At 36.0% G+C, this 27,746-nt stretch overlaps 1 protein-coding gene across 1 annotated transcript; it reads left to right on the top strand.

Annotated features, from left to right (window-relative positions):
* Positions 1 to 352: 352 nt before the first annotated feature.
* On the top strand, positions 353 to 27,655 carry LOC132304630 (protein phosphatase PP2A regulatory subunit A-like). Its single transcript, XM_059802375.1, has 6 exons — positions 353 to 424; positions 4,968 to 5,056; positions 13,850 to 13,991; positions 14,175 to 14,255; positions 14,683 to 14,787; positions 26,908 to 27,655. The coding sequence occupies exons 1-6, from the start codon at positions 353 to 355 to the stop codon at positions 27,136 to 27,138; spliced, it is 720 nt and encodes a 239-aa protein (XP_059658358.1). The 3' UTR covers positions 27,139 to 27,655.
* Positions 27,656 to 27,746: the final 91 nt, after the last annotated feature.

Below are 27,746 nucleotides of genomic sequence, written 5' to 3'. Positions count from 1 at the left end.
TTTGGTGGTTATTCCTTTTCTCTACATAGAATTCTTGCTTGTCCAGTAGGAGAGCATTAATAAAGAAACAACAGGAGCTTTGTTTATCTTCATCCATGTTTCGTAGCTGTTGGATCTTAAAATCTTCTCCCTATCCTTTGTTTTTCTCTCTCTTTTGACTTATTTTTATCATTTTAGAGTTATGGTTACGTGAAACCAGTGTAGTGTGATTTCTGTGTGATTGGACATTAATTGGTTTTCTTCGGAGATTGAACTAATAATACAAATAAAATTTTCTATATTTATGATCTACATTATAGCACAAGTCGACTCCTTTTTATTAATCGTTTGAAGCTTTGCAAAATTGTATGATATGGAGCTGGTAGATGAGCCAGTAGATCAATTAGCTGTTTTGATACATGAGCTGAAGCACGATGACATTCAAGTGCGTTTGAATTCGATTCGAACAATGTATAGAATTGCGAATGCTCTTGGGGTGGAGCGAACATAGAAGGAATTCATCCCATTTCTCATTAAATACAATGACAATGATGAAGTGCGACTTGCAATGGCTGAAGAGCTAGGTAGGTTTATTCTGTATGTTGGAGGAGTGGAACGTGCCCATGTTTTACTCCACCTCTGGAAACCCTTTGCACTGTTGAGGAAACTCGTGTGACGGGCAACGCAGTTGAGTCATTTTGTAGAATTGGATCTTAGAGTGATCTGGTGGATTGTTTTATTCCTTTGGTGAAGGTTAGACGGTTACATTCCTATTTTATAAGTTTTTTATTTTTTGTTTCAGTTGTGTTATTCATATTCAAGTAGCATATCTGCAACAATTTTAATTGTCAAACTCAAACGTGGCACCTGAATTTGTTGCCCACTTCTACATGGTAGAATTCTTTCTAAACTACATTATCCTCACTATAAGGTTAGATTGTCTTTGTTTAGGTTTGAAATTTGGTTAGAAGCAGTGGATAGTAGATTTTTTGTTACTTAACAAGCATGTTTCTCCTAGTTTTATTTTACTTCTAAACAAGGTAGTTGCTCATGTTTGTAAATATTTTATTTCATCCTTTGTAATAAGCTCTTGTCGTTTATCTCTGATGTTATCACTGTTGATTGTTTTTAACTTCCCTTGCAATTTTTAATTTACCTCCTACAGAGACTGGCATCTGGTGAACGGTTCGCTGCACGAGTTTTTGCATGCGGACTGTTTCATATTGCTTATTGTAGTGCCTCGGAGATGTTAAAGACCTAATTACGGTCAATGTACAGCCAGTTGTGACAGTTGTGTCAAGATGACGTGTCTATAGTGAGGAGGTCTGCTGCATCAGACTTGGGGAAGTTCGCTGCAACCGTTGAACCTGCTCATCGGAAGACTGACATCATGTCTATATTTGATGACCTTACACAAGATGGTAAATGAATTTCTATGTATTGTTTTTCATAACTCCTGATTTTCCAATTCATGGTCAGATGTATATTAGTGTATTGCTCTATGATTATCTGTTAACAGTATGCTTTTGTAATGAGCACTTCTAATAAGGATCTCTAGTAGCATAGTGTCCACCCAGTGAATAGATTCATTGTTAGCGAATTGACAATAATCTAGATCAAGATAAAAACATAAAGGCTAAAGTTAGAGGTGCACACAGTTCGGTTTGGACCGGTTTAAGAGTTTTTTGGAACTAAATCGAACCATTTGACCAAATGAACCAAACCAAACCAAATAGTGAAAAACCAGTTTGGTTTGGTTTGGTTCCACGGTTCCTGTTTTTTTCTTTCTTGTTCCATAAGTGTTCATATTTCAAAATTCACATGCACAATTATAAACTAAGTTATCAACACATTTAGAACTATTATTATATTCACAACTTTTAATTCATTCTTCGTTATCACTTCTGGAACTAAAGTGAATAAATTTAGAATTGCTAATAACCTAATACATTTAGAATTACTAATTCAACAACAAACAATCAGCCACAATTCAAAATTCAACCACTATAAAAAAAAAAGAATCATCTAATAAATTGATAAAACCTAAGAGAATTAAAAGTGGACCATAGGATTGATAGTTGCTACAAACTTCCATGTGCTTTGGATTGTAGGATTATATTATATTATATATACGGTATAATTTAACATATATATATATATAAAACATAACGGTTCGGTTCGGTCTAATTCGGTCCTAAAGGACCTCAAACTGTTACAAAACTGTATCTTTATGGTTTCACAAATTTAGAACCGTGACCGAACCTAACCATTAGCAAACCAAACCAAACTGTCCGGTCCGATTTGGATTTTCGGTTTGACCGAATTTTTGTGCACCCCTAGCTAAAGTTTGCTATTAATAATAAATAACCAGAAGGAACTTTATCCTTATAGCGTAAAACTTCGATAACATTATGAGAATGGAGGATTTAGAAGGGTTCAACAGAAAATAGAGTGATTTAAAGTTGATAGAAAATGAGTGGCATTTCTTGAAAAAAAGCGCCATAATTAATAACTTCGACTTTGTTTCAATGTAAGTTCTTAGAAAATAAAGTGATCAAAGGTCTTTGGAAAAATTGGATGGTAGTTCTAAGCAAAATAGTCACTAATAAGTATAAAATTGCTTCCAGGTCATACTCTGATATCCTTTAGAAACTAGTAGAGATTAGACAATAGCTTAAACATATGGTAATTTAGGGTGTGTTTAGTAACCCAAAACATTTTTTGTTTTTTGTTGTCAATCCTTAAAAAGGAGAAATAAACACAAAAATCATGTTTAGTAATTTGTTTTTGTTTCTTCTTAATGAAAAACATTTTTCATTTTTATGAAAGAAAGAGAAAACATCAAAATGATGTTTCCTGTGTTTTTTCACTGTAGCAGAGGAAACGTTTTCACCACTGTTTCCCTCGTTTTTTATGCAACTGATATTACTCTTCCATTAATACACAACCAGACATTACTCCATTAGTACTTTTATATTATATATATATATATTATACAAAATCTATTTTTATATTCTACATATATACGTCATACAACTGTACGCCTTGTATTTTTTTTTTTTTCTTTTTCTGATTGTTATACATGTATTGGTTGTGGTTTGTTTTTAGATTTTTTGTTAATATATATGTATATATAAAATCTATTTTTATATTCTATATATATACATTATATAATTGAATGCTTATCTTGCCATGTATATATATATATATTTTCCTTTTTAGATTATATCTTTTATTGTGATTGAAAGTTAGATTTTGATAGATGGATGAAAAAATAAATTAAAAAAATTTCTAAAAAAAAAAAAAAATTTTGTAACAAATGTTTTACTAAACACTGCTTTTTGTTTTTTGTTATTAAAATTGTGGCAACAGCAAAAGTTACTAAACGTTATTTTTGCTTTCTGTTTTTACATCAAAAAACAAAATTATGTTTCTGTTTCTTTGCGACTGCAAAAACAGAAAACGAAAACGTTACTAAACGCACCCTTAGGCTGCGTTTAGTAATGAGAAACGTTTTAGCTCCTAAAAAGACAAAACAAAAACAAAAATTATGTTTAATAATATGTTTTTGTTTTTTTATGATAGAAAACATTTTTTATTTTTGTGAAGAAAGGAGGAAACATAAAAAAAGGTGTTTCTCATTGTTGAGCAAAAACGTTTTCACTACTATTATTACATATACAATGTTCATTTCAAATAGAATGTATATTATTCATGTTATATACTAATGCTACATATTAAGTAATAATAAAAGTTACTATATTTTTAATATATAATTATATTATATATTAGTGTAAATTATTTTTTATTTAACAAAAATATATATTTAAAATATAATATATTATATAATAGTGTACTTATAAAAAAAAAAAAAAATTATATAATAGTGGAAATTATTTTTTGGGGCAAAAAAATTTATGATTTATTATATATTTATTATTTATTTTATATAATATTATTAAATTATTATGCAACAAATATAATACATTACTCCCTCCGTCTCAAATTAAGTGTTGTCTTTGGGAACTGTGACTCACGGAGGGAGTATTATATACCATATCTATATTTATTATAGACATATTATTTAACATTTTTTATTTATTATAATATACTATATGTTAAATATATTGTATATATTATATAATAAATGTGTAGATGATGCATGTGCATGCACTTATATACATAATTGGTGAGAGTGTTTTTGTCCTAATATCTCTTGTTTTGTACATATGTATTATGTATTATTAAGATTTGTGATTTTAAATTGGATATTATATTTTATTATCCATTTTTAATATTTGTGATATAATTGAATTACATACATATTTAAGGCGTTTTGGTACTAATGAAAAATATTAAAAATAAAATAAAATAATTAAAAAATGTTATGTACATCTCTAACAAATATGTATTATTAAACACTGTTATTATTTTTTGCTTTCAAAATTGTGACAGCAAGTGTTAATAAACGTTCATTTTTGTTTTTTTTTTTTATTTTCACTCAAGAAAATAATTTTTTTTTTTTTTTTTGGATAAGTCACTCAAGAAAATAAAATTATATTTCTGCTTTCTTGAAACTACAAAAACAGAAAACAAAAACGTTACTAAACACACCCTTAATAACTGTGTTTTCGTTACATAAGTGACTAAAATAAAAAGGATCTACCACTGGGACGGACTCTTGACTTTCAACTAATTGGAATATATCTTCGGTGCAGAACATTTAGTAATACGGATGTTACTGTACAGATATGTTTCTGACCAATAATCATTCTAGTTTCTTCATAAAGGGAATTCAATATGTTTTAAGATGATGGCATTGGCTCACTCGTGTTGGTTTTCCATAATTTTTAGAAGTTCTTTTTTTCTTTTTCTTTTCATTCTTTACTTTTTCTTGGATAGATTGCTTTTCCAATTTTCATTACATGCATTTTATATGCTAAATACGGGGTTCTGGTGTCCATTTTAGATCTCTGTTCGCTTACTAGCTGTTGAGGGCTGTGCTGTTCTTGGAAATTTGTTGGAGCCCTAGGATTGTGTTGCACATATTCTTCCCGTCATTGTCAACTTTAACCAGGTGTGCTACGGATCAATTATATCTTCTCAAGTTTTATATCTATTACTTTTGTTTTATGTTACTCTACCTTCATTTAGTTCTTTAAATCCGGTAACTCATTCTCACAAGTTACTCTCTAGATGAATTATATATTTGTCGTATTTCTATTAGAAATTATTTCATACTTTCACAAGCAAGTTTTTTTATACCTTCTTCATGGTGTACTGTGAATTGGCGGCTTGTGGTGTATGATATTTGTTTTTTCTTTTTCTTGTTTTGATAAGTTTGATGTGTAGTAACTGATTATGTGCGGATTCATTCATTTGCAACTTTGCATGCTTTTTGTGTTACCATCTTAACACTTAATTGATGGTTTGCTGTATACTCTCAGTCTCTCTCCCAACTATGGTGAAATTAGGCATGTGTTGTTTATCTTTTCCCTAATCTAATTCAGAATTGTTGGAACCATTTTGGAATAAAGAAACTTCCTTGGTGCGGTTGTTTAAAATGCAAAGTGAGGAAATAAATGATACTAGTTTTTGTAGGATTCGTGGTTGTTTTAGAAGATTCAATCATTTGCATGAAAACAAATCGATATATAGAAAGGAGGGATGATGTCATTCAGATTTAAGGTGCTTCAAGGAAATAAATTAAGCCAAAAAGAAGATGAGTTATGACAGTCCGTAAGCCATGAATGAAGATCCCTAAATAGAGCAATGCTTAAAAGGGTTTGTTCAAAGTTAAATGGTATGTTTGTTTTCTTTGAATGTTTTATGGCTGGAATTTCAAAATTTACCAAATCACCATGAGTTTTGACAAATCTTCTCATGGTCAAAGTAAACCCTATGGTTAGTAAATATTTACATTTTTGATAATTTTCCGCCATTTTAAGTTACTAATACTGCCCAAGGGTACTATATTAACATAATTATTATTTAACTTTTGCTTTTCATTTAGCTTTGTTAATCTCACTTCTAATAAATTGGAAGGAACTTAACTTTTTTGTTGTAGGCCTTGAACATAGTGTTAGTAATTGTTATGTAAGGTGTGCTAAGTTACTTATAAAAAAAGAAAGAAAAGAAATGTAAGGTGTGCAAAGTTGGAATTATCAATTTCTACAAGTTTCTACACAAGAACTGGGTTTTGGAATCATTTGTGGTACATTGGACTTGGACCAGTGGACCAGTTGGGGACCCTTACGATTTGGGTTGGCAATTCATGTTGGCGTGTCGTGTTCATGTTGTGTCGAGACATGGGTATATATCAGCGTCTCAGCTCTCTTTCTCTAACACAGCAAATTCCTCTTCCCTTACCTGCATCAGCTCTCCCTTACACACACAAGGCAAATTCTTCTCCCCTTACCTGCCTCAGCTCTCTTTCTCACACACACAGCAAACACTCTTTGTGTTTTGTAGACTGGTTTTTCAATCTATTCCTTGATTGATTTTCGTGTTTGCTCTCCCTTTCTCTTTCGGCCCTAATCACCCATTCTTGTCATGCTTTTGTCCAAGTATTCTATTAGATGCAAATCTTTTTTTCCCCCTTTCTATTTCAGCCCTAATCATGTAACTTTTTTCCAATCTATCAGAGACTAATAGTTTTCAGTTACAAAACATACATATATAAGCAATCTAATGTTTTCAATTGCAATTATTCGTGTTAAAGACCTTTGACAAGAACACGACACAAATATGAACCGTGTACACGACACGATTAACCTGTTTAATAAACTGGTCAAAACTCAGACAGGACATGACACGAATAAGACACGACACAAAATTCCTTATTAGGGTTGCACTAACTCAATAACCCATTTACGACCTGCTATTAAATTTTTTTTTCCAAGGTAAATATAAAATAAATTTTAAATTCTTGAAAGAGGCACAATCCTCTAACTACTATTGGTTGAAAAAAATAATACTTGACATCCATGGCATAAAACTGAAACATAGTAAACTAGAAAAATATTCCCAGCAATCCACAATAACAGAAATTACAAGTCCTTCACTAAAAAAATTACAAATATACCAACAGGACTGTGGCTTAGCGGTATAAGGCTCCTACTTCCCAAAGGGAGGTCAGGGGTTCGAACCTCAGTGGAGACAGTGTGTGTGAGTTTCCCAACTAGGGGAAAAAAAAAAAAATTACAAATACAGTCCCATAATAAAATAAACTAAAACAACTTAAATTCACAAAATCAAGTGAATTGGAATGGAGAAAGCCATTGATCATGTGAATTGTTCCAGGGGTTCTGTGTAAGCTGGATGTGGAGAAATCCTATGATTATGTGAATTGGAATTTTTTTGTTATATATGTTGGAGAGGTTTTTTTAGCAGCTCACGAGGTTTGCGTCAATTCTTGTTCATTATTGTAATGGAGGCTTTTAGCAGGCTGATGGGGAGGGTTGTGGAGTTGGGCTTCATCAGGGGATTCAGGGTGGGCAGGGATGATGTTCATGGTTTGGAGATCTCTCACTTGCTGTTTGCGGATGATACTTTGGTCTTTTGTGAGGCTGAAGTGTCCCAGTTGAGATTTTTGAGGTCTTTGTTGATTTGCTTTCAGGCAGTATCGGGTTTGAAAGTAAATGTGGGGAAGATTGCTTTAATTACAGTGGGGGAGGTTCTTGAGATTGACGGGTTAGCTATGGTGCTTGGATGAGTCAGCTCTTTTCCGATTTCTTATCTGGGTATGCCTTTGGGGACCCCTCGAGGACTGTGGGTGCCTGGGATCCTGTGGTTGAGAGGAGGCTTGTAGGGTGGAAGGAGTATCTTTCGAAAGGTGGGAAGGTCATCTTGTGAAAAGTACGTTTTCGAGTATCCCTACCTATTTTCTCTCGCTTTTCCAAATTCCCTCCTCAGTAGCTGCTACGATTGAGAGAATAGCTTCTCAAAACAGCCCCTATTCCTGCATGCGATGCATCACACTCAATAGTGAATAGCTTCTCAAAATCTTGTAGTGTGAATACCGGCGCTTTTTTGATCAATATTTTTATTTGTTCAAAGGCTTTTTGTGCTGATTTTGATCACTAAAAAACATTTGCTTTCAAGCATTCAGTGATCGGACTCGTAATGGAGCTGAAGTTGCGAATGAACCTTCTGTAAAATGAAACCAATCCATGGAAATTGCAAACGTCACCCATAGATTTTGGTAGTGGCCACTCCTGAATAGCTCTTACTTTCTCATGATCAACTTGCAAACCATTGGCTGAAACAATAAAGCCAAGAAACACAACTTTGTCGCACAAAAAAGAGCACTTTTTCAAGTTTACATGAAGGTTCTCCTTACGGAGAAGGAGAACCTTCATGACTTGGCGCAAATAGACTAAACGCACTTTACTTGTATGACTATATCTTAATATCTCACAAAATAAACGACCACAAATGGGCCCATGAAAGGTTTGAGTACCTCAGTTATAACTTGCATAAATGTTCTAGGAGCATTGGAAAGTTCGAATGGCATCACTAACCACTTGTAAAGTCCATTTGGAGTTTTGAAGGCGGTCTTCCATTTATCACCACTCCTCATACGAATACCCGCTTCTCAAGTCTATTTTGGAGAACACCTTGGACCCCAGTAAAATATCAAGCATATCCTCTAATCTAATTGAGGGATGGGAAACTAGTATTTTACTGTAATTTTGTTGATGGCACGATTGTCCACACACATCCTCCATGATTCATCTTTTTTTTTTTTTTTTTTTTTTTAGCAATGCTTGAACAACGCAAGGACTCTTACTCTCACACGCAAAACCCTTAACAATCAACCCTTAACACGCAAAACCCTTACGGAGAAGGAGAACCTTCATGACTTGGCGCAAATAGACTAAATGCACTTTACTTGTATGACTATATATTAGTCTCTCACAAAATAAACGACCACAAATGGGCCCATGAAAGGTTTGAGTACCTCAGTCATAACTCGCGTAAATGTACTACGAGCATTGGAAAGTTCGAATGGCATCACTAACCACTCGTAAAGTCCATTTGGAGTTTTGAAGGCGGTCTTCCATTTATCACCACTGCTCATACGAATATGATGATACCCGCTTCTCAAGTCTATTTTGGAGAACACCTTGGACCCCAGTAAAATATCAAGCATATCCTCTAATCTAATTGAGGGATGGGAAACCAGTATTTTACTGTAATTTTGTTGATGGCACGATTGTCCACACACATCCTCCATGATTCATCTTTTTTTTTAGCAATGCTTGAACAACAAAGGACTCTTGCTCTCACACGCAAAACCCTTAACAATCAAGTCTTCCGCTTGCCTTTGAATTTCAGCTCGTTGTGTGGGTTGCATTCTATAAGCAGGAAGGTTTGGTAAAACTGCACCAGGCACCAAATCAATAGCATGTTGAATACTCCTCATTGGTGGCAAACCTCCAACCAGCTCTTGGAACTCCACCGGTATATGCTAAATTTCAATTGGATACTCATCAAATTTTAAAGGCTGGTCCTCTTGTACTTTCTTAGCAACAAGCGCATGCATAACTCCCATCTCCTTGCTCTCAAGTTCAAACTTGTGGGTTGTCAAAAACCCATTAACTTTGGCAGCCTTAGGAGTGTTGGTAATTTCTTCTTTAAGTGGCTGTAAAGTCAACCTTTTCTCATCTTTATGAAACGAGTAGGTATCATCTTTTTGAAACGAGTAGGTATCGGTTCTAGTTTAATGGATCACATCTTTATCAACCATGGTCTTCCTAATAAGATATGACAGGCATCTATACGAACAATATCACACCAAGCTTCATCGTTAATCATATTACCCATAGCAACAATTAACCAAACACCGTGAAGTGACCGACACCTCATTCCCCTTTCGAAACCATGTAACCTTGTAGGGATTAGGATGCTTTTCAATTTGTAACTTGAGTTTGCGAAATAATGTTATCACTCTTCCTCCATCAAAAATTCTGTTAGACACCTTTCCACCACAAAGTACTCGTGTCTGGAATATTATTGTGTTGTCTCTGGTAGTCTTACTTGACTCTGGGTGTTGTCATCACTAGTCTCACCACCAAAGACTCTCCATCTACCAGAAAAAGATCAATGACTTCCTCTTCGGGAAGTCTTTGGTCCGGGGGAGCCAAAAGCGGACATATCTTGTTGCTTCAAACTATGAAACCTTTAATATAACTCCATTGAATAATCAGCAGCCAGAAATTGCTTTCGCAATTTTGATTTCATATGTTCCCATGTATTGATTTTTTGCTTCCCTTGCCGAGCATGCTGTTCTTCAACTCTCTTCCACCATTGAAGTGTAGTACTCTTCAACTTGAGCTTTACAAACAACACCTTTCTATCTTCTGCGATAGGCTTCCACTCAAAGTAACTCTTTAAGCTTGCCTCCCAATCTAAATAATCTTCGGCATGCATCTTTCCATAGAAGTCAGAAACTTCAATTTTAATTCCTATAACTCTTTAAGCTTGCCTCCCAATCTAAATAATCTTCGGCATGCATCTTTCCATAGAAGTCAGAAACTTCAATTTTAATTCCTCCACCATTCAAATCTAACGCAAGAACCAACTGAGTTGTTCTTCCAATCCGCCGTGATCCAGATTTTCTCGATTTCTAGCATCATGAAATGGATTTTCCTCTTCTTCCTCAAAGTATTCATCCTCAAGACTACCTTCCGGTACGTCCAAGGGGCCGAGGTTGCCTTCCGGAATCTCCATACGGGCTTCTGCACGTTCCTATCGTTGAACAGCTTTCACCGCTCTTGACAGATCTTCAATCATACGCCGCATCTCGGTCATCTCTGTTTGTTGGGCTTGGTTTTCTCTTCCGCAACCTCAACCATGTCCAACCATGGTGTAGATCTAGGGCTTATCCTTTTTTTTTTTTTTTTTCCCCGGCTTTGATACCAATTTGATGCAAGGCAGTAGCGATAAGCTGCTGTCCGGCAACTTAGCAGTGCAAAACCAAGAAAGAAAGGGATTTCCAGCTATAAACAACTAGAAAAAAAAGAGAGATAAAGCAATAGAATCGAAATTGGAACGTAGATAGGTAAGTTCTAGGGCAAAGAGAAACTCTAAATCTGATTATCTGGAATAAAAACTGCATACAAAGTCTCTTAATAGACTATTTATACTAGTGTTACAGAAGCCTAGCATCCTAGCCCTTGATTACTTCAATAACTAATAAATCTTAACCCTCCAAAGTACTTAAAAACTCACCCGACTATTTTAAAAGACTAGGACTATAACTATCGTCTACCACATAACATAAAACATAAAAATCAAATAAGACACATGGAAAATAAGCAGATAACTAAACCCTAAGATAACTAGAACCCAAGCCTAGTTGCCTAGCGGACCCGATTAGTCTTGGTGAGCCTTGTAGATGGTCCTGCATCAGAAGGAAAGGAAATACATCAAATATGACAAAAAAAGTCTATAGCAGCAAGTAAAGGAAATAGCTAGGAAGCAATAACCTAACTTAAGATGAAGTAATAAAGGTTAAGCATAAACCCCAAAAGGTTGGCTCAAGTAGGTAAGTCACTTGACCCTAGTGCCTCATGAAGCATTAGGTCTAAGTTTCGACTCCTCTTGGGTGCAAACAATTTCTTGGGGGTAGGTGTGTGAATATTAACTACGGAAAAATAAAATAAAATAAAGGTTAAGCGTAAACAAAGACTTGGCTAGCAGCAAGCAATGGAAAACACCACAATTAAATTTAAACATGGAAGTAACATTCAATTCGTCAATAGCAGCAAGCAAAGGAAAGGAATTACATCAAAGATAGTCCAAGAAAACTATAGCAGCAACCAAAGGAAATAGCTAGGAAGTAGCAGCCTAACTTAAACTTGGAAGTAACATTCAATTCTTCAATAACATATATACAAAATCAGCAAACTAACATTCATTTTCATCAATACCTCATTGGACACTGCTACTCAATATACTCAATATCAATAGCGTTGGAACATCTGGTTAATGTAAGATCCTCTTGGTTGATCTTCACATTATCAAGTTCCACAATAAGCTTTGTCCAATTCAAGGTCCAAGCTCTCTTCATTCAAACAAAATAAAATGTTAATAAGAACTACTCAAAATAATTTTTAACCATATTCATTTGAGTCAAGCCAAACCTCGGGGGAGGTTTTAACTTAAAAAATTAGAGAAATGAAAACAAGTGATTTGTCAAAGAAATAGTATTTAGTTAACGAAATCTATAATTTTACGAAGTTGAACCTTTTAAAAAATCTGAATAAAGAAGCTTTAAATTACCTGCATAACATCTCTACTTTCTTTTGAGAATTGCGTGTTCAACCATTGAGAGCCACTTTCCAACATTTTGTGAAGAAGTTGATGTGTTAGAAGGCATAGGAGAATCAAGCATACATTCATTAAAAATACAAAAAAACTTGTCACGGACTTCCTGTCCCTCATACAAATCATTACCATGAATCTTCTTGTTGCAAAAAGTCACAAACCCAAACTTGTAGCGAGGTCTAAAATCACGGCAAAAGCAAGGATAACTGATGCTGGAGCATCTACAAGGCTCTCCAAGACTAATCGGGCCTGCTAGCCAACTAGGCTTGGGTTCTAGTTATCTTAGGGTTTTAGTTATTTGCTTATTTTCTATGTCTCTTATTTGATTTTTATGGTTTATGTTATTTAGTAGATGATAATTATAGTCCTAGTCTTTTTTTTTTTTTAAATAGTCATGTGAGTTTTTAAGTACTTTGGGGGATTGGGATTTATTAGTTATTGAAGTAATCAAGGGCTAGGATGCTAGGGCTTCTGTAACCCTAGTATAAATAGTCTATTAAGAGACTTTGTATGCATGTTTTTTTATTCCAGAAAATCAGATTTAGAGTTTCTTTGCCCCAGAACTCACCTGTCTATGTTCCAACTTCAATTCTGTTGTTTATCTCTCTGTTTTTCTGATTGTTTATTGCTGGAAATCCCTTTCCTTTGTGGTTTTGCACTGCTACGGTTGCAGGACAGCAGCCTATTGCTTGCCCTGCACCAAATTGGTATCAGAGTAGAAGAAAAACCCTAGGTCTACACCATGGTTGGACGTGGTAGAGGTCGTGGAAGAGGAAACCAAGCCCAAAAATTATCTCTCCCACAGCGTAAGATCGAGTCTTGTCCAGTCATATTATATGCCTTCTTTAAATTTATGTGCTGCTGGTTGAGTCACTCACACACACACACACTTTCTATGGTTTAGAGATACTTTTACAAGTAGTTTTCAGTTTTTTTGGACGTGGGTGATGGTGATGGCCCATGGGCCTGATATGTGATATCTTCTCTACAATTAATTTTTTGAGTTGATTCTATGCTGCTGAATTAATTACTATAGTAATATTTCTGGAATAATTATTTATTTATTTTTTATTGAGATTGCTCAAATAATATTTTGATTTTTCCAGAGCATCTATAACTTAATATTCTTAGTTATCTTCTAAGATGTTTTTTGTTCTGCTCATTCTTGTTTGTTCTGTATAATGTTTATGTTCTACAGGAAAAGTCTTTGCGTGTGGCAAAAATCAATTGTATGAGCTTTGTGAAGCTGCCAAATTGGCACACTTTTACTGCACTGTTGTGATTTGGCGAATCATCTTTTGGTTACATTTGTTCTATTCACTATGTTTTCTATCTACCATACTTGGGCAATATGTGAAAAAAAAGTTCAAGAGCTTTATTTTTTCATTTTATCTTTGGTCTTTTTCTTTCTTCTATAAGATACTTCACTCCATTTTCTTTTAATTTTATACAGTTTATATACTTGGTGCTGCATTATTGGTATACTTGTATCTCTTTGGAAATGCCAATATGATGGTGATCATAATTTTGTTTTTAGGACGGATTTGGTTCCTGCATATGTGCGCTTGCTTCGGGATAATGAGGCTGAAGTACGTATAGCATCTGCTGCTATAGTCACAAACTTTTGCTGGATTCTTAATCCAGAACTTGCAATTCAGCATATTATTCCCTGCATGAAGGTGCAGTCATCTGTGAAATGCTTCTCTCTCTCTCTCTCTCTCTCTCACACACACACACACACACACACACATGCACACGACGTGCTCACACAAAAACATGTACACACAAATTCTTAAATTTACCTATTATTTCATTAACTTTCTATTTCTGTAACCATCTTATCATTTGGCAACATCGTATAGGAATTATCATCAGATTCTTCCCAGCAAGTTCGGTCCGCTTTGGCTTCATTTGTTATGGGAGTGGTTCCTATATTAGGCAAGGTAGAATATAGTATGATCATTTATGCAATTACTTTTGGTTGAGGGTGTTATTTATTTGATTCTTGCGTGTTCGAATTCAATTAGCATGTTTTGAGTTTGTTGCTCTTTTATTTCCAGGGACATATATATTTTTACTGTGTTTCATAATATTGATTAATTCTATTTTGTATTTCCCTGATTTTTGTCGGCTTATTAGCGACTAAATTTTTAAATTTTTTTTTTTTTAATGAGCAAGAATCTTTTGAATTAGATTATTGAACCATGGATTATTTCACTTATCGAATAATCAAATTCCAATTTTTCATTAGGTAAAATACAGTTTTGTTAAGATCCCTCATTATATGAAGCTTTTTAAACCCTTCCCTTTCTTTCTTTTTTATTTATTATTATTATTTTTTATGTTTCTTCACTTTGGTGGTTTATGCAGAATGCAACAAGTGAACATCTTCTTCCAATAATTCTTTCCCTTCTGAAGGATGAATTTCCTGTTGTGCGCCACAAAATTATCAGCAAGTTTGATCAAGTCATTCAGGTTTGTGGCAGTTTTGAGGTGTTGGACTTTATTCTTCCATACTTCTATTTGGTCCTTTAAACTTATTTAGTTATCTATTGTTATTCAATTTTCCCCTCTCAACCCAACATTGCTGATTTTTTTCTTCAATTACTTTAGCAAGTTTGTAATCAACAAAAATTGTAATGCAAAAAATCACATAGAAGAGAAAACTTGAGCTACAAAGAAATAAGAGTAGATGAAACAGTATGAACTATTGTGATCCACACTATATGTTATTCCTTTTTCTAAAATACATATTTGTTATCATAAGATAACAAACCATTGTGAAGGTTTGAGTAGCCTTCCTAATGTCATTGCTAGTAAAGAACTAGAATGTTCATCACTTCATGTAATAGTGGTATGCTTGTGGGTCCTTGGGTGGTAACGTTCAAACTACTCCAATTCAACTAACGTTCGTCTGTTAATGGAGAAAGCTTGTCGTAGCAGAGATGCGGCCGGAGTCCACTACTCCGACCAGTCCCCGGAGTCATAAATTCTCGTGAAATCCTTTGATACTTTCACGGATCTGATCCGTGGGCTAACGGATTGGTGGTGGATTTAAAATCTCCCAATCCGTTGCAAGCGTAGGATTGATGCCTAATCCGATTCAATCAGATCCGTGGCCACCCCTAGGTGTTATTGATTTCTCATGAAGCTACGAATTTTATCTTGGAATGTCCGTGGCCTCAATGACCTGGGCAAGAGGAAGGAGGTGAAGATGAAAATGGGGGGCTCATTTGGTGTGTCTCTAGGAAACGAAGATTGATTCTATGACTGATCGTGTGTTTAAGAGTCTTTGTGGAAATAGGTTCATGGAGTGGGAGACTTTGAATTCAGTAGGGACTTCTGGAGGCATTTTTCTCATGTGGGATAGAAGATGGATGGCAAAGGTGGATGTTTGTAGGGGGCACTTCTCTCTGTCTTGTATTTTCGAGATGGAGGATGGTTTCTCTTGGTTCTTCTCTGGTGTGTACGGGCTGGTGGATGACTGCAATAGGCCTGTGTTGTGGGAGGAGCTTAGTGGGGTGAAGGGGAGGTGGTCCTTTCCTTGGTGCGTGGCAGGAGACTTTAATGTGGTGAGATCCCCTTCGGAGAGATCTACTAGGGTCCATGGACTTCGGCTATAATTCTTTTTTCGGAGTTCATTGATGGTCATCAGCTTATTGATCTTCCGTTAGAGGGTGCTGCTTTTACTTCGTCCAGTGGTAGGGAGACACCTAGGTTTTCCCGCCTAGATATATTTTTGATCTCTGGAGAGTGGGAGGAGACGTTTCCGGACGCTGTTCAGGCTGCTTTGACTAGGGTCATGTCGGATCACATTCCTTTGGTTTTGGACTGTGGAGGGTTGAGTCCACGTCGTACCCCCTTTAGATTTGAGAACATGTGGCTTAGAGCGGTGGATTTTCAGGGGTTGGTGTGGTCTTGGTGGGAGGAGGACATGGTAGTGGGAACTTTGAGGTTTATTTTAGCAGGAAAGCTTCGCCTTCTAAAAGATAAGTTCAAAAAATGGAATAAGGAGGTGTTCGGTAATTTGGAATGGAGGAAGAATAGGGCCCTTACTGACATTGCAGAATTGGAGAACATGTGGCTTAGAGCGGTGGATTTTCAGGGGTTGGTGCGGTCTTGGTGGGAGGAGGACATGGTAGTGGGAACTTCGAGCTTTATTTTAGCAGGAAAGCTTTGCCTTCTAAAAGATAAGCTCAAAAAATGGAATATGGAGGTGTTCAGTAATCTGGAATGGAGGAAGAATAGGGCCCTTACTGACATTGCAGAATTGGGCAGAGTGGAAGCAATGTGTGGTCTTGTTGAGTCTTAACGTAATAGGAGAGTAGCTTGTCAGGCAAAATGTGGTGAAATTGCGGTTTTGGAAGAAATCTCGTGGCGACAGAAATTTTGGGCCTTGTGGCTCAAAAGGGAGACCGTAATACAAAGTTCTTTCATTGTAATACAAATTTCGGGATGTGTGTGGACGGAACATTGTTGAGTTCTGAGGAGGAAGTGCGTACGGGGATCGTATCTTTCTATGAAGCACTGACACGTGGGATTGGGTCATCGTACCGGTGTCGGACATGTGTCCGACATGGACACGAGTGTTGGAGGCTTCGACACGTGTCTGACACCTCTGTAGAGGTGTCCTATTTTTTTATAATATTTTTCATGCCGGACATGGTGAAGGACACGCCGGCGACACGCATAGGACATGGGATTCAGATTTTTTGTCAAAAAAAATAAAAAAAAAATAAAAAGATATATACACAAGCGGGATCTTCTTGAATTTATCCGGCCACAGTCGGAGCAACCGGACTGATTGATCGGCGAGATGGTTTCAGATCAGATCCACTTCGTTCCCCTTCGCACACCGAACTTTGATGGTGTCTATTCTACTCTCAAAGTTTAATCAACTTGAACACTTTGCTCTTGGATCTCTCTAGGAAATGATCGGCAGGATGATGCTTCTGCTCTGTCGCTCTCTCTCTCTCTCTCTCTCTCTGCTCTGTCGCTTTCTCTCTCTGCTCTGGTGGCGTACAAAGTGTGTTAGTGACTTAGTGCGTTTGACTTTTGATTTTCTATACAATTAGGGTTTGTCTAAGTGAATGGGCTTGGGCTATATTTTGGGGCAAAAAGTTTATTAAATAAATAATGGGATATATTTTGAGGCAAAAAGTTTATTAAATAATGGGCCTAAAATTTGTGTTTATTAAATATAAATTAGAAATTGAGTAAAAATAAATAAATAAATAAATATATATATATATTGCCGTGTCCGTATCCTGTTTTATTGAAATTTGCCGTATAGTCGTATCCGCGTCGTATCGTACCCGTGTACCGTGTCTGTTTTTCATAGGTATCTTTCTATCAGAGGTTGTACACTGAGCCTCTTCGTTGGAGGCCGTGCCTTGATAGTCTTCATTTTGATTCTACTTTAGTGGAGGAGAGGGACGGGTTCGAGAGACCCTTTACGGAGTAGGTGGTTCTTATGGCGTTGAGGAGTTGTAATGGTGACAAGGCTCCAGGTTCGGATAATTTCACTATACGATTCCTTTTGGAGAGCTGGGAGGTGGTTAGACAAGAGGTTATGGGCATTTTTCATGAGTTCCATTCTAATGGGAGGTTCCAAAAGTCGCCAAATACTTCTTTTATTGCTCTTATCCCCAAGAAGGGAGGGGCAACTGACGTAAAGGACTTTAAAAACCCATTAGTTTGATTGGGTGTATTTATACGCTCATTGCTAAAGTCCTTGCGTTAAGATTGAGGGAGGTTATGGACGGAGTTATTTCAAAATCTCAAAATGCGTTTAGTTGGGGTAGATAGATCCTGGATTCTGCCCTTATTGCCAGTGAATGTGTGGATTTTAGGATCAGTAGCGGGACTCAGAGAGTTTTGTGTAAGCTGGACATTGAGAAAGCCTATGATCATGTTTGTTTGCTGGAAGTTTCTGTTCTATCTGTTAAAGAGGATGGGTTTCGGAGAGAGATGGAGGCGATGGATTGAAACTTGCATCTCGTCTGTCAGATTCTCGGTGTTGGTTAATGGGGCTTCATTCGGGTTTTTTGACAGCTCTCATGGTTTGAGGCAAGGGGACCCTCTCTTCTCTTTCCTGTTCATTATTGTCATGGAGGCTCTTAGTAGGTTGATGAGGAGGGTTGTGGACTTGGGGTTCATACGGGGCTTCAAGATTGGTTTTGACTCAGCCCATCAGTTGGAAATATCTCATTTGCTCTTTGTGGACGACACTCTGGTTTTTTGTGAGGCAGAGGTGTCCCAATTGAGATATTTACGATGTGTCCTTGTTTGTTTCCAGGCAGTCTCTGGGCTGAAAGTTAACCTGAGAAAGAGTGTGCTTGTCCCTGTGGGGGATATTTAGGAGGTGGAGTCTCTCGCAGCTGTTTTAGGGGGTGGGACGAGCTCCTTCCCTATTTCTTATTTAGGCTTGCCTTTGGGTGTCTTGTCAAGGAGGGTGGGAAGCTGGGACCCGGTGATTGAGCGTTTCGAGAGAAGGCTGGTTGGGTGGAAGAAGCAATATCTTTCGAAGGGGGGAAAAGTTACTCTGGTGAAGAGCACTTTATCTAGTCTTCCAACTTATTTCCTTTTGCTCTTCCAGATCCCCTCTGTTGTTGTTAGAAGACTTGAGATGCTTCAACAGAACTTTTGTGAGGCGGTAGAGGGGAGGAGTTTAAGTATCATCTTGTTTGATGGGAGCAGGTTTGGAGGCCCCTTAGGGTGGGAGGCCTAGGGATTAAGAGACTGGCCCCCGCTCTCCTAGGTAAGTGGCTATGGAGATTCAGCAGTGAACGACATATGTTATGGAGGAAGGTTGTTTTGGGTTGGTTATCTTTTTTTGTGGTTACTGTGACATCGCTTTATATTGATCTTTCAGAATATGACCTATATAGCACAATGAAGTGGGCTCTGCGTGAGACTTTGAAACAATTGCATGTCAGCTCACTTCTATAAATTCAGTTGTTTTTAGAATCCTTCAGAACAGTGATTGAGAATTTAGATTATGTTGAAATGCAATATCAGTTCTTATGCAGTCGGCAAGATGGATACAGTCTCTTTATTGTGAGTAAAAACGAGGTTGACGATCTGTACCTTGTCTATAGGGTAGATGATATAGAGGGTGATGGTGGTGCACCTGAGTTCCTCTTTGATGTACCTATGAAAATCAATATGAATTTAAGTGCCCAATTAATTCAGTCCATGGTTTGTTGGCCATTAACTCAACGATATGGAATCCAATTACACTTCAAAAGTACCTATAAAATGCCTATCTTTGAAGTTTCCCGACCTATTCCACATAGAATGTGCAACAAAAATTGATTTTCAACCTCACATTTATCTAGGTATGATCCCTCAATCAAGAGGTATAAAGTTCTTCTCTGTTGTAAGGTGGAATCTTCTGCTGATCGAATGATTCAGTATTACTTGTTTACACTCCGTACAAATGATGCCTGGCGAGCGTCAAATCATGTACCCTTTTTTTACTTGATGATTGGTGATAGCCCGTGTTACATTGACGGAGTAATATATTTTGTTGGATATAATGCGTATTCAGAATCATATATAGTAGCTTTCAGTCTTGCGGATGAGAATTTATGAAGAATAGAATTCCCAACAAGAGAAGACAGGTTCGCATACTCTTTGATGGAATCGAGAGGGCAATTGGTGTTTATCAAAAATACAATGGAATCTGTATGCGTTTTGAGAAAGGATGGTGAATGGGATGTTGATAAATTCTACCTTACTAATGCTATGTTACGAGAGTTTTTTTGGACCAAGGTTCTATTATCCCATTGGTTTCATTTCTACGGGAGAGCCGCTAATACTCGATGAGTTTTGGAATTATGAATATGGCCCCAAATTTTTCTGTTACAATATAGAAATTGGATCATTCAGGCGAATGCTGTCCAATCTTCCTGATATATTTGGTGGTCGTGTGTTTTGTAGAACACATGTGGAATCGTTGGACATATTTAAAAAAGAAGAACTAGAGGAAGACGTGATAGAAGAACCAGTGTCCGTTGAGGTAACATTTGGCAGGCTTAATTGTTTGACAGACTTAAAAAGGAAGAACTAGATAAAGAGGTGATAGAAGAAACAGCGCCCGCTGAGGTGGCATTTGACAAGACTAATTTTTTAATAAGTTACATTTGGAGCATAACATATAAAAAAATTAGCCTCATGGGTAAGTGGTTGTGGAGATTTGGCAGGGAGCGTCATCACCCGTGGAGGAGGATTGTCTCTTGTAGATTTGGGGAAGAAAGAGTTGGGTGGTCTTCCTGCCTAGTTTCCATTGCTGGAGGAGTGGGCATGTGCAAATGCATTCGGAAGGGGTGGGATGCCTTCTCTTCTCATATTCGTTTCAAAGTTCGGGATGGTAGATGTGTTCGGTTCTGGGAGGATCTTTGGTGTGGTGACCAACCTTTGTCTTGTATCTTTCCTAGACTTTAAGGAATCGCTGCCGATAGACAAGCTTATGTTGCCGATTGCTATCGGCTTGATAACAATGGGATTACATGGGATGCGCGCTTTAGGCGCTCTTTTCAGGATTGGGAGATGGAGGAGGTTTGTGTCTTATTGGATTTGTTGTATCAACAGGACGCAGTTGGTAGAGGTCATGATGCTCTCTTGTGGGTTCCATCTTCCCATGATAGATTCGATATCTGGTCCATGTTCTTGTGCCTCTCCAACTTTGCTAGTTCTGATTTCCCTTAGAAGATAGTATGGCGCTCTAAGGCTCCCCTTAGAGTGACATTCTTTGTATGGACAGTTGTTTGGGGTAAGATTTTGACGTTGGGCAATCTATGGAGGAGAGACAATATTATTGTTAACTGGCTGCCTATGCGAAAATGATGGTGAGTTTGTGGATCATCTCCTTATGCACTGCCCTGTGGTGTCTGACTGTTGGAACATGATCTTTGGGTTATTCGGTATTTATTGGGTAATGCCAAGGTCTTCAAGAGGTTGATTAATGCGTAGAGGGGATGCCATGTGGGGGTCTTGGAGAGAGCGGAACAACAGACTATTTGAAGGAAAGGAATCGTCCACGGCGACTCTAAAACTTTTTAATCTTTGGGTTATTCGGTATTTTTGGACTTTCTGGGTCCTTAGGTTTCGGTTTTGTTTTTGTTTATGGAACATGATCTTTGGGTTATTCGGTATTTATTAGGTAATGCCAAGGTCTTCAAGAGGTTGATTAATGCGTAGAGGGGATGCTATTTGGGGGTCTTGCTCGAGACTGTAAGAGGACAGTCCCGCATTGTGCGTGGTGGTGCACTTGGAGAGAGCGGAACAACAGACTATTTGAAGGAAAGGAATCGTCCACGGCGACTCTAGAACTTTTTATTCTTCGCTTCATTTTAAGTTGGGTGAAGGGAAATTATTGTTCTTCTAATGATGATTTCATTGATTTTTTTGGACTTTCTGGGTTCTTAGGTTTCGGTTTTGTTTTTGTTTATGGGACACGCTCCCCTTTTGAACGCTTTTTTGTTTTTATCCACATTTATATATAAAAAAAATACTACCTCATCGGGCGCTGGTTCTTCTATCACCTCTTCCCTTAGTTCTTCTTTTTTAAGTCTGTCCAACGATTAAGCATGCCAAATGTTACCTTAGCGGGTACTGGTTTTTCTATCACCTCTTCATCTAGTTATTCTTTTTAAAGTCTGTCCAACGATTTCACATGTGTTCTACAAAGTACACGACCACCAAATATATCAGGAAGATTGGACAGCATTCGCCTGAATGCTGCAGTTTTTATATTGTAACAGAAAAATTTGGGGTCATAATCATAATTCCAAAACTCGTTGAGTATTAGCAGCTTTCCCGTAGAAAATGAAACCAATGGGATAATAGAACCCTGGTACAAAAAACTCTTGTAACATAGCACTAGTAAGGTAAAATTTATGAACATCTCATTCACCATCATTTCTCAAAACGCATACAGATTCCATTGTATTTTTATAAGCACCAATTGCCCTCTCGATTCCATCAAAGAGTATATGAACTTGTCTTTTGTTGTTGGGAATTCTATTCTTCGGAAATTCTCATCTGCAAGGCGGAAGGCTACTATATATGATTATGAATACGCATTATATCAAACAAAATATATTACTCCGTTAATGCAATATGAGCTATCACCAATCATCAAGTTAAAAAACGGTACATGATCCAACGCTCACCAGGCATCATCTGTACCGAGTCTAAGCAAGTAATACTGAATTATTCGATCAGCAGAAGATTCCACCTTACAACAAAGAGGAACTTTATACCTCTTGATTGAGGGATCATACCCAGATAAATGTGAGGTCGATTCAATCTTTGTTGCACATTCTGTGTGGAATAGGTCAGAAAACTTCAAAGATGAGCAGTTTATAGGTACTCTTGAAGTAATTGGATTCCATATTATTGAGTTAATGGCCAACAAACCATGAACTGAATTAATTGGGCACTCAAATTCATATTGATTATTCATAGGTACATTAAAGAGGAACTCAGGTGCATCTCAATCACCCTCTATATCATCTACCCTATAGACAAGGTACAGATCGTCGACCTCATTTTTACTCACAATAAAGAGACTGTATCCATCTTGCCGACTGCATGAGAACTGATATTGCATTTCAACAAAATCTAAATTCTCAATCACTTTTCTGAAGGATTCTGAAAACAACTGAATTTGTAGAAGTGAGCTGACAGGCAGTTGTTTCAAAGTCTCAAACAGAGCCCACTTCATTGTGCTATATAAGTCCTGTTCTCAAAGATCAACACAAAGCAATGTCATAGTAACCACAAAAAAAGATAACAAACCAGAAATTGAACACGAGCTATCACCAATCATCAAGTCAAAAAACGATACATGATCCAACGTTTGCCAGACATCATCTGTACTGAGTGTAAACAAGTAATACTGAATCATTCGATCTTCCACCTGACAGCAGAGAAGAACTTTATACCTCTTGATTGAGGGATCATACCCAAGACTTCCAAATGGGGTTAGGGCCTTGAAATTTATTCGGAAGGGGTGTGACGAATTCTCCAGACATATTAGGTTTCGAGTTCGGGATGCTTGTGGAATTCGCTTTTGGGAGGACTTTTGGGGTGGTGATCGTAATCTTGTGCTCACTTTCCCCAGACTCTTCCGGATTGCTTCAAACCATCATGTTACTCTGGTAAACTGCTATAGCCTTGATAGTGGGAGAACAATATGGGATGTTCGTTTCTAGAGGCATTTTCAGGTTTGGGAAATTGACGATGTTACTAGTTTTTTGGAGCTCTTGTATTGTAAGGAGATCATTGGAGATATTTCGGCCTTTTGGGTGTGGCTTCCCTCTTGTCACGGGCGCGGGACTGTTGGATTTTGATGCTGGGTTTGTTTGGGTATCAGTAGGTTATGCTGAGGTCTTCCAAATGTTTGATTGAGGCTTAGAAAGATTGTCCAATGGGGGTTCAATTCCGTGATTTTTGGAGGTTCCATCTTTATGCATTTGGTGGTGCATTTGGTTTCAGAGAAATAGGAGATCTTTTGAAAGAAAGGAAAAAACCCTTGAATTGAAAAAGTCACAAGAGAAATTAGTTGCTTTTACTTCTGGGCAGATTAAGCTTGATAAGATGATTAGTGTTGGTAAGCATGTAGGTGATAAAACTGGATTAGGTTTTACTGAGGCGTTATTAAACCTAAGAACTTGAATGTGCCTATTGTTAAGCCTAAACTTTGTGTTGAGCTAAGAAGGTGTCCAATGTGCTTTATTGTTCTTAACACTATTGCTACAAGAAGAGAAGGGATAAATCTTTTTCTGAATTTCATGCTTATAATTCCTTTGCTAGAAAGCAAAATAATTGGAATAAACTTAAAAATTTTCATGCTAAAAGGAATTCACATAAGAAAAAGAATGTTATTGATGTTCCTCAAAAATCTCTTCAAAAGTTGAGAGTGAAAGCTGTTTGGGTGAAGAAAGATGATTTGAGGTTGTATTTGTCTATTGATGCTATGTAATTTGTTTTCAATAGGTCATATATTGGGTGCAAAACCCCAGAGTAAATCCTAAAAAGTTTTTGTGGTCATGCATTGTGTTTTGATATCTATCTTATTTCCATGAACCATATCTTGTAGGTTAGTATTTGGGTTTTATTTTTATTTTTTGTCTATTGATGCTATATAATTTGTTTTCAATAGGTCATTTATTGGGTGCAAAACCCCCAGTAAAAAGTTTTTGTGGTCATGCATTGTGTTTTGATATCTATCTTATTTCCATGACCATATCTTGTAGTTTAGGATTTGGGTTTTATTTTTATTTTTTGTCTATTGATGCTATGTAATTTGTTTTCAATAGGTCATTTATTGGATGCAAAACCCCCAGAGTAAATCCTAAAAAGTTTTTGTGGTCATGCATTGTGTTTTGATATCTATCTTATTTCCATGGACCATATCTTGTAGGTTAGGATTTGGGTTTTATTTTTATTTTTTCATTGAGAATGAAAAGATCATGTTTTTTTGTGTTTTATATGAGTGATATTTATTTTTCTTAAATTCACTATATTTTTATGAATGCAAATTGGGACACATTATTATTTGATTAATGAAGTTCTTGATTTGTAATCTATACTTGTGAAGATTAATTTGCTTTGTTTATTTCTTTTTAGAGATGAGTCTCTTGAGTTCATATTTTTCATGTGCACTAGTCCAACTCTGAGAAAATTTAATTGAAAATCATTGTGAAGTTGACTAGGTCATATTGCTCATAAAAGCTATAAAGGTTATTGTTTTTTTAAAAAATAGAGCATGTGTTTAAAAAAAAAAAAAAAAAAAAAAAAAAAATTTCAGCGTAAAAAGAAAAGAAAAAAATAAAAAGAATGCTGAAAATCTTTGCTAAGGAAAATGCTACCTATTGAGACCAGTTCGAAAGCTCCTACTAGACTTTGAAGAGGAGCTAATTGAGTAAAAAGAAAGGAAGAGATAAGTTGAAATAGAGAATTGCTGTCTGCTCTTTAGAGTGAAAGCTGCCTTAGAAAAGTAAAAAAAAAAAAATATTTTTGTGCTCAAAGCAATTTTATCTTGATGCTTTTCGACCAATATTGTTTAGACAATAGAACAATGTGATTTGATTGAAATTTGATGAGGTTGGATTGCACACACACATATGAACTTGCTAGACAAATTTTTAAATTTTCACAATTGTTGCAAATTGAGATTCATGTTGTGATTGCTACTTGAGTATGAATTTTATTGCATAATATGTGGGTCTTAAAATTTCGTGTTCATAAAATGTTTTGAATTCTTGAGAAATTTCTTGGACCTCATATTTGGCTTTGAAAGATTGATTGATGCATCCTCGTGGTCAATTTTATTTTTTTATTTTTATTATTTAAAAAAAAAAAAAGAATTTGAAAAATCTGAAAAATTCCAAAAATATTTTGTTTTATCTTTAGATAAGAATTTTACGTGTGTTCCAAGTTGTTGTTTTTTTTTTTTTTTTTTTGGTGTCTTTGATGTCCTTTTTGTGCTTTCATGTGGTTCAAGGGCAAAAAGATTAGGTTTTGTGGTTTTCCCACTTTTCAGATTTGGTGTGGTTTAAGTCAAGTCACTTGTGCATATCATATGCCTCATGTTGAACACATGGTGTCCATACCATTGCACACCCAATACACCTCAATGTACTATCACTTGTTCCCATTTGTCTTCCATGCATTGTTAAGGTAACATTGCTAGATTTTCTTCATTAATCACAAGTTTGGATCTTTTATTGCATTTTGATGCTAGAAATCTAGGTTATGATTGGCTGAAAGGGTTTGGGAAATATTTGAGGTTTTTAATTGATTTTGGGTGATTCATTACATTTGGGTGATTGGATAATCACTGTCTTTGAAGTATTTTGTCTTTGAAGTATTTGATCTTTTTCATGTATATTTGAGGATTTGTGTTCATATTTGTGATTTGAACCCATTGGAGAAGACTTTCAATTTTGAGGTTAGAATTGACGCACTGTTTTTGATATATTATCTCAACTACGTTGCATATATTTTGTTTTTTTGTTTTTTGTTTTTTGTTTTTATTTTTATTTTTTATTTTTATAAGTCATGTTTGCATATACTTTTGAGTCAATTTTTGACTTATTCTTGTAATGCCTTCAAAAAGACTTGTGGTTTTTGAGATTGTGGTGGACATTGATGTGTTAGCTCAAGTCATTAAGTCAATATGGATTATGAGGATTAATTCTTAGATGTTTAAGCTTTTGATCTTAAATGCTTAGGACTTATGACTTGATGGTTTGACTCATGTTGAGATCTAGGGATGCTTAAATGTTTATGACTTGATTTTATAGACATTGATGATATTGATTATTGAACATATTTTTGAAGATATTTTGATGAACTTGTCAATATTTGGATGTCTTTTGGGATACATACTTTGATGATGATGATGATGGATATATCTTAGATATTTTTGTGGATGATGCATGATTTTATTTTCATGAGTATCTTTCATATTGTTCACATCATGTGAGAACTTTTAGCTCACTTTTTTATTGGATATTGATATTCTATCCTAATTTGTTCTTTTCTTCCTTTTATGTTTGATTTGTCAATTTCTACAAAAAGGGGGAGAAGAGGTATTTCATGTTTAAGGTGGGGATATCATGTGTGATTTTGAGCATGATTGTTTCTATTTATCTTGTGGATAGAATATGTATTATTTTGGATACTTGTCCTTGGATCCATTGCTACCATATATCATCATATTGTTCTGCTTATTGCAATATCTTATACATGGATGATATTTTTGTCTCTTTACTTGTTAATTCTCTCTTATTATTCCTTTTCATTTTTTGATGAGTTTTATTTGTCAATTTGTAACAAGAAGGGGGGAGAAGTGTGCATATTTGTGGGGGAGAGTTTCTAGACTTGAGGGGAAACATATACATTGATATATTCATATTGATATATGTTGTTTATCTTTCTTGATTAAGCTTCACGGGTAGCTTTGTTGAGCTAATGTGCAGATTACATGTTCGAGATGCTACAAGTGTTTTGAAGCTTCATGTGGTTCAAGAACAGTTCCGTGTTTTATTTCTTTGACAATCATTGTAATTTGCTTTTTCTGCCGGGGTAGATTACATGTTTTTAGGGTTTTGTCACAAAATTGCCAAAAAGGGGGAGATTGGAAATTAGGGTCATGGTTGTTGATCTACAAAGTTTCTGTAGATGCACCCTACTGAATATACCTCTGTTGAGGAGAACAAATAGGAAATAATTGCCAAATGAAAGAAATTTAGACATGATCCTACTAATATTTTCTGTTGTAAGGAGTTCTCTATTTTTTGGTAAATATTTATATATTTTCGGTAAATGAGTTCTCTGTTTTTGGTGAAAGCAATCAAATTTTGCTTTAAGTAACTGTTGATGAATGTGTTTTAATATATGATTTTGGTTGGTATTTT

Source organism: Cornus florida, unplaced genomic scaffold (genome assembly GCF_030987335.1).
Source record: "Cornus florida cultivar Cherokee Brave unplaced genomic scaffold, ASM3098733v1 CherokeeBrave_3.0.0_Hap2_Chr04, whole genome shotgun sequence".
Classification (NCBI taxonomy): domain Eukaryota; kingdom Viridiplantae; phylum Streptophyta; class Magnoliopsida; order Cornales; family Cornaceae; genus Cornus; species Cornus florida.
This window is presented reverse-complemented; position numbering and strand designations above follow the sequence as displayed.